We start from the raw sequence: 8,173 nt of genomic DNA, 5'->3' as shown, positions 1-8,173 counted from the left end.
TGTATTCCTGTTTCCCTTTGTTTTTGGGATAGGTTTTCTTATTGAAGATGGATGGATGGAAGGAAAGAAAGAAAGGAAAGATTTGGGTTAATTGGGTTAAATTTACTTAGCAAAAAATCAATTTTCCACCCAACTGTAGGTAAACATCTTACAAATAAGACCTGACAGAATTAGATGTAGGAAAAGAGACAACATGGCTGGATAAAATACATGTTTATGGACACCACCATCACACCCACATGTCGGATGGACACGACTATATTAGATGTTCTTGTATCTTGTAGCATTACTTTTACATTACTTAGATTTCCCTTCACTGGAACTAAGAGGCCCGAATAAGTTTTAACATTACAATGCCTCTGTGCATGTAAAGCAAGATCACTGAACAAAACCCTGAAGACCTTTGTGACCAATATGAGCCCTATGCACCTTTTCTTCCCAACATCAGTAATATAACCTGTAATATATATATATATATAAATATATAATATAAACTTAGAATGTAAAATAACATAATGACTTCTAGTCCTTACATGAAGACATGATATGCATTTTTTATGAGACACAACACTTTTCTAATCAAAGGGGACTATCTCACAGTCTCACTGTGGAGGACTTGTGGCTATCCCACAATGCATCGCGGTTAAGTTTGAGCGCCCGTTGCTCCCAACGTGTTCCGATTGTGGGCATGTATGTATGAGCTCGGGCTGTGTTAAACATTACCGTTTTAGCTCAGCGTGTTTATACAAATTTACGTTTTCTTCTCCGAGTCTTTTTCCTGCATTAATTAAAAGACCAGAGAAACGTCCGCTCAACGAAAATGTCTTTGGTTTGTGCAAGTAAGTTTAAAACTTGTTGTGTACCGCCGGTCTCTAGCTAGCCGCTGTTAGCAAGATGTAAAGCTTTTCTGTGCAGCATCTGAGCCGGATGCTAAGCTAACGATGCTAAGCTAATGATGCTAATTGAAAGCATTGCACACAGCGGCAAATCTGTAAAGCTTTTCTGCGCAGCAACTGAGCCGGAAGCTAAGCTAACTATGCTAAGCTAATTATGCTAAGCTAAGCTGATGATGCTAATTATAAGCATTGTACACAGCTGCAAATGTGATTTAAAGGTGAATGCGATATTGTGGCCTTTATGGTGTGGATTGTGTCTGTATAGTTATATCTGTAATGTTACATAAAACTTCTCAGTTTGGTTGAGTCTCAAACGACTCAGCAGTGCAGTGAAGGCCATCGTTTCATACAGTATGTAGTGCACTTCAGTAGGAAATAGTAAGGAACCATTTGAGATGGTTGAACCGAGCAACCCGGTCCTATATCATCTGTTTAACTAACTGCATAAATCCTAATAAAAAATCCTTTATACACAGAAAAATTGCCACGTTGCAAGTAAATGTGAATAAATTATACATTTGTTTATTATATAAAGGCAGTTATTCACATTCATAGGTCAGCAAGCAGCCAGTTTGATTAGGGTAGTTTTTTTATGAACCAACATTTTAACATTCTGTCTTGTTTACAGTCTCAAACGAGGTCCCGGAGCACCCTTGTGTCTCTCCGGTCTCCAATCAGGTATTTGAACGCCGCCTCATAGAGAAATACATTGCTGAGAATGGAGCTGATCCCATTAACGGACAACCTCTGTCTGAGGAGCAGCTGGTTGACATCAAGGGTAAATAGTACAATATTATCGACAGTTATGGCTTAATTTATCTGAATGTTTTGTTCCGTGCAATGAAGTTTTTGGACCTCCACTGAGATGAGGTCGACTCCGTGAGGATCCTGAGGCATCTAGAGACGTTCCAGCTCCGGTTAGACTCTGCTATACTAAAGAGGAGATGCTGACTCCATGTGGTCTTTGAGGACAACAACCTGGTCATCAATACAACATTTGTTGGACTGTATATTTATTATCACACCCTCCAGTGTCGCCCAAATGAGGAAGAGGTTCCTCTTTGAGTCTGGTTCCTCTCATGGATTCTTTGTTTACCATTCAAGGGAGATTTTCCTCCTCAAAGTCACCTGAGTCACCTCACACTTGGTCACTTGGGATAAATACAAACAAATTTAAATATATCTAATATTAATCTTGTGTATTAACCATTTGTTCTGTTTGTTCTGTAAAGCTCGATTGTAAAATGCGCCATACAAATAAATTTTAATTGAATTGTTACTTAACAGGAATCAAACAAAATGTCATTGCTTCAAACTTGTCTTGTCCTGTCCCCGTGTATAGTCGCTCACCCTATTCGACCAAAGGCACCATCTGCTACCAGCATCCCCGCCATTCTGAAATCCCTTCAAGACGAGTGGGTATGTGACAAGTTTTTTTGCATTTCTAAAATTCTCTCTTTAAAGCCAAGATTACAGCTTCCCTCTAAATGACACAGACCTCGCTGTCTCATAATTCATCATAATCCATCGTCTTAAATGGCAGCTGTAATTGCAGCGTAAACCCACTGTTTACCTGTGAACACACCATGTATTTCTTAGGATGCAGTGATGCTGCACAGTTTCACACTGCGCCAGCAGTTGCAGACAACACGGCAGGAGCTGTCACACGCACTCTACCAACACGATGCCGCCTGCAGGGTTATTGCTCGTCTCACTAAAGAGGTCACTGCTGCCAGAGAGGGTGAGTACCACACAGCTTTATAGGGGTTTCTGATGTTAATCACAAAGTTTACAAATTCTTTGAAATCTTTATGTATTAGTTTTACATTTAAAAAGTAGTGAGTAATGGTCCTTTTTAGTGGCAGGAAGTTAGAAGGCAGCTTTATTTTGTCACGTGTACATTACAGCACAGTGAAACATTCTTTGCATATACTACCTTGGAGGGTGGGGTCAGAGCGCAGAGACGGTTAATGGTAATAATCAGAGCTTGGTGTTGCTGGGGTTCGAACCCTGATCCTCCGTTCAACAACTCAGAATCTTAACCACTTGAGCTACCACTGCAAGTTTCTGACATGCAACACATCATGAAATAATTTTATTTATTGCTTGTTAATTAATAGATTGTTTGATTTTTGGAAAACAACTATATTAATATCCGGTAGAACACTGCCAAGGAACGTGCCTGCCACTCAGCGTTTTCTTTGGCAAGCACTACTTTTTGGTTGATTTTGGAAACATCAACCATTTTAAATTGAATTAATATTTCAATGATTTTTGGTGTAGTGTAAATTGTATTTAAGCAAACCACAGGAGAATTAAACAAAAGTGTTGGATAAAGCAGTTTTTCCAGCAAAATTGAAAATTCATTCATTTAGCTGCTGTTATTACTGAAGTATGCTGAAGTTACTTTCTGAGTTTTTGTAAACATGCATACACACATTGACACCTGTAATCCTTGCCTTTGCAGCTTTGGCCACACTCAAACCTCAAGCCGGATTGGTTGCTCCCCAGGTTGCTCCTGCCTCCCAGCCTGCAGCAGTGGTCAGTGTTCACCTACAGTTTCACTTACTGACTTTAGCAATAATCTGTCAGACTTTTTATGTACGGTCAATCGATTTGTTCCTTTGTTGAAATGCTCGTGTGTTGCTCAGGGTGCGGGTGGTGAGCCCATGGAGGTCAGTGAACAGGTGGGAATGACTCCAGAGATCATCCAGAAGGTCAGTTCACCACAACTGTCACTTATCTCTAAATAAAACACTGTCCAGTACTTTGGTTGTTTTGATTGCAGTTGACATTGTCTTTATTTTCCCAGCTGCAAGACAAGGCCACTGTCCTGACCACCGAAAGAAAGAAGGTAACAATAGGATAGTTTTTTTTTAAATAAAGATTACCTACCTTTTATTATACTTCTGATCCTTGCATTATTTAAAAATATTATTAGACCTCAAGGTGTGAAAATGAAAATGTATTTTTCTTTGTAATTTAGAGGGGAAAGACGGTGCCAGAGGAGCTGGTCAGAGCCGAAGATCTCAGCAAGTATCGCCAAGTGTCCTCCCATGTTGTAAGTCTCTTTTGCTGGCATGGGCCTACTAGTGGACCACAATCTGTTTTGTTTGAAAACTGCTTGAAAAATACTGTAGTAGAAACCAATAACACATGGAAAAATAAACTGTTTATGCTTCACTGTCTCATCAGTGATATATGTGATAAATTTGGCACCGCACTGAGACAGGAAACGTTTTTCTCAGAAATTATTCATTTACCCTCATCTGCTCACAGTCTAGTCACAGTTCACAAATGTCAAAGACCAGTACAAATGAAACCAGAACTGCACACTGAAAGAAAAAAAAATTTCTCTTCTTTTTCTTCTCCCCTCCTTTCCTTGTTCAGGGTCTGCACAGTGCCAGCATCCCTGGAATCCTTGCTCTGGATTTGTGTCCCACAGACACCAACAAAGTGCTCACAGGTACAGGCATGCACACAAAACCTAGCTGACTTCACAGGAATTCTCAGAGTTCACAGGAATTGTAATGTCTATACTCCAGATTAAAAAATTTTTTTCCTCTTCTTTTGTTTCTCGCTTTCACCCTCCAGGTGGCGCGGATAAGAACGTGGTGGTGTTCGATCGCAGAGAGGAGCAGATTGTGGCCACTCTCAAAGGCCACACCAAAAAAGTCTCCTCTGTCATCTACCACCCATCTCAGGTTCACAGACAACTTCTAACCTCATAGCATGTCCATACAAATTTATGTACTTTTATTAAGATAATATGTTTTCCCTTTTCCACAGTCACTGGTGTTTTCGGCATCTCCAGATAGCACCATCCGTGTGTGGTCTCTTGCAGCTGGAAACTGTGTGCAGGTGGTCAGAGCTCATGAGGCAGGAGTTACTGGCCTCTCCCTGCATGCTACTGGGGATTACCTGCTGAGTTCCTCTGAGGATCAGGTGATAAATATGAACAATATGTGCCGTACTATGAAAATTAGTGTGTGCTGCACAGATCCCATGTTTTTTTTTTTTGTTTGTTTTTTGTTTGTTTGTTTTTTTTGGGGGGGGGGCGAACCTAATTGTCTCAGCTGAAATGTTGTTGTGAGTGTCATGTGATGAGGTCAACTGGTTCAGTGCATTAATACAGACAACCGCAGAGATCCGGTATCCAATCGTGTAGTACATCAAATTTATGACTTCAAAAAAAGTGGTCAAGAATTTCAGCTATGAGATTTCCTTTTGACATGTCGAACGGGAGAGATGACCATGATGAAAGGGATATCTGACCGCTATGCTTTTTGTCACTGCTTTTGCATACCAGCTTGTTTCTGATTAATCAATCATGTCTTAAGACAGCTGATCTTCTCAATCAGCCTAGCAAAAAAAAAAGTTCAGTACAGTGAGCTTCAAGATTCAGGGCCAGTACAGCGTAGTTACAGCATTGTTACCGTGAAGTGCGTTAAGTTTAGAGACACCAAATTAACTTTGTTGCATGAGCGTCAATAAGGAGTAGGTTTTATTTTGTTTTCTGTTCTGATGCTGTTGTTGAACTACGAAATACAGCTAAACCTGTATGTCTGTCTTTCTGAAACGTCAGGATAACTGGCTCTTCAGCTTCTCACCCATGTTGTTCAACAGAAGTGGTAAAAGAAGGCAGGAAGTTCATCTCAGCAAATAAATGTAACTTAAATCTGTTTTGTCAGTAAGCAGGGCTGATTTATTTTCCTCATTTGGCAGAAAAGGTACATCACCAAGGTTTTTGTAGAAACACTGAGCCAAGGGTGCAGCTTGCAGGCTTAGCTCACAGTTACTGTAATTGTTCATTACTGTTTAAAAGTAAAATAAAAATGGTGCTAATTGTTTTTCAGATATGACCGTTTCTAACATTCTGGTCTTTTTTGTTATCTAGTACTGGGCCTTCTCTGATATCCAAACTGGTCGTGTTCTCACCAAAGTCACAGATGAGACAGCAGGATGTGGTGTGTAATTCCATCTCTCACTCGCTCTTAGGTGTCACTGTGTGCTTCTTGCTTGTGTTGTGTAACCTCCCTTTCCTCCCTCTGGCTACAGCGCTGACCTGTGCTCAGTTCCACCCTGACGGCCTGATTTTCGGTACCGGTACGGCAGACTCGCAGATTAAGATTTGGGATCTGAAGGAGCGCACTAATGTGGCCAACTTCCCTGGTCACTCTGGTCCGGTCACCGCCATCGCTTTCTCTGAGAATGGATACTACCTTGCTACTGGTAAATGATGCATAGTTTTGTTTTCCTTTTTTTTTTTTTTACTTCTTTTTGTTTGTGTTTAAATAATTGTTGTGCTTTTGTAGGTGCTCAGGATAGCTCTCTGAAGCTGTGGGATCTGAGGAAGTTGAAGAACTTTAAGACAATTACTTTGGATAATAACTATGAGGTTTGTAATTATTTTGTAGTTATTAGAAGTGTTGATTTGCTGATCTATTCGCACTTGTACTGAAATTGTATTTAGAAAAATCACAAAAACAAATTGACCTCATTACCATATTCTTTGAAATACCACAAATTAAACAGGTGCAATAAACCGGTATCAATTTTCACTTTCTCCTTCTGCTCTTCCTCTTGTTGAACTGCAGGTGAAGTCTCTGGTGTTTGATCAGAGTGGAACGTACCTGGCTGTTGGAGGGTCTGATATTCGAGTTTACATTTGCAAACAGTGGACTGAGGTTCTCAACTTCACTGGTGAGTGCAGCGTGTTCTACAAAGAAAGCATAAAGGCGTTCATATAGTGTATTGAGCGTTCTCTTAAATTGTTTTTTTTTTAAGGTTTAAAATTGACCTGTTGAAATTTCTGAGCATTAATAGATTAAGAAATGCTTTTGTTTTCTTTTCTATCTGTTTGTCTTATTCTAATTCTAATTCTGTTCTGTAGATCACTCAGGTTTGGTGACTGGTGTGGCTTTTGGTGAGCATGCTCAGTTCCTGTCATCTACTGGTATGGACAGAAGCCTCAAGTTCTACAGCCTGTAGGACAAAAAAAAGAGGAACCGATCAAATGAGAAGTTCAATGACAAACAGGAGTTATGTTTTAGTCCATGATCCATTTTAGTGTATAAGGAAGAGCTAAGAGCAATAGAACCCATCCACATAACTCAAAAAGCCCATGGTGAATTTTACAGTTTCTCTCCTGCAGATGAAGATGGACATTGAATGATTTACATATACAATACACTGTAGTGAACTTGGTGAACACATTCTATACCATCTCTAATCAATCATATGGTTAATTCTTGAGATATGCTTAAAGACTTTTTTTAGTTGCTATGAATAATTTTGCATTTTTTGTCAACCATTTTCTTTTCCTGCTCTGTATTTCTAGGGTCTTTTTACTTTCTGGATTAGTGGTGTCGCTATTAGTCTTCTGTGCCTAATTTTTTTTGTACCTTGCCATGAGCTGAAAACAGAAATGAATGCAAATTAGATTTCAATAAAGACTTGTTGTTTTTAATGCCTGGTGTTTTTGTGACCGACTAAAGCGTGCGATATGAAGCATCACGTCTCTTACTAATATTGTATTAAAGATTCATCTGATGTTACATTATATACGAGGACTAAACTGTTTAAATCTGCAAATGGCTGCAGGTTGATCAGTGAGGCAGACCTATGTAGGTAAAGAGGAAAAATATATCATTTAAATCACCAAGTCTTTTGATTCAATTCAAGTTTATTTGTATAGCGCTTTTTACAATAGACATTGTCTCAAAGCAGCTTTACAGAACATAAACATAGAGCAGAAGGTAAACATAATTAATGATAAAGGAAATAACGAATAAAAGAAATAAGAATTAACAGAATAAAAATTCTAGATTATTATTAGATGTATATAGTTCACAGTGTGTATGTATTTATTCCCCTATGAGCAAGTCTGAGATGACTCAGGCAGCAGTGGCAAGGAAAAACTCCCTTAAATTGGTAAAGGAAGAAACCTTGAGAGGAACCGGACTCAAGGGGGAACCCATCCTCATATGGGTGACACTGGGGGTGTGATTGTAATATACAGTCAAACAAATGTTGTATTGGTGTGAGGTTCAAGGACTTCTGATCTTCTGAGTACCACAGAGTCTAACTGGAGATGTCTCAGGATTCTTAGAGTCGGCCTTGGCTCAGTGGATGTCCAAAGGCTTCGTCCCACAGAGGACGATGGGAGCTGGTACAGTGTCTGGATGCCTCGGGATGGGTACAAAGAGAAAAGCAGTGGAAAGGGATTAACATATCTGCCGTTCATAAAAATGTGCTGGTCTGATGTACTGGTGCAT

At 39.6% G+C, this 8,173-nt stretch overlaps 1 protein-coding gene across 1 annotated transcript; it reads left to right on the top strand.

The window, feature by feature from the left end:
- Positions 1-633: 633 nt before the first annotated feature.
- prpf19 (pre-mRNA processing factor 19) lies at positions 634-7,365 on the top strand. Its single transcript, XM_027154783.2, has 16 exons — positions 634-839; positions 1,525-1,674; positions 2,239-2,315; positions 2,496-2,637; positions 3,364-3,437; positions 3,548-3,613; positions 3,709-3,750; positions 3,883-3,957; positions 4,287-4,362; positions 4,491-4,600; positions 4,686-4,841; positions 5,794-5,863; positions 5,955-6,128; positions 6,212-6,294; positions 6,494-6,599; positions 6,790-7,365. The coding sequence occupies exons 1-16, from the start codon at positions 821-823 to the stop codon at positions 6,885-6,887; spliced, it is 1,518 nt and encodes a 505-aa protein (XP_027010584.1). The 5' UTR covers positions 634-820; the 3' UTR covers positions 6,888-7,365.
- The last annotated feature ends 808 nt before the right edge of the window (positions 7,366-8,173 follow it).

The sequence above is a fragment of the Tachysurus fulvidraco genome, chromosome 17, assembly GCF_022655615.1.
Source record: "Tachysurus fulvidraco isolate hzauxx_2018 chromosome 17, HZAU_PFXX_2.0, whole genome shotgun sequence".
Classification (NCBI taxonomy): Eukaryota; Metazoa; Chordata; class Actinopteri; order Siluriformes; family Bagridae; genus Tachysurus; species Tachysurus fulvidraco.
Note: the sequence above shows the minus strand (reverse complement) of the source record. Positions and strands in the feature narration are given on the sequence as shown.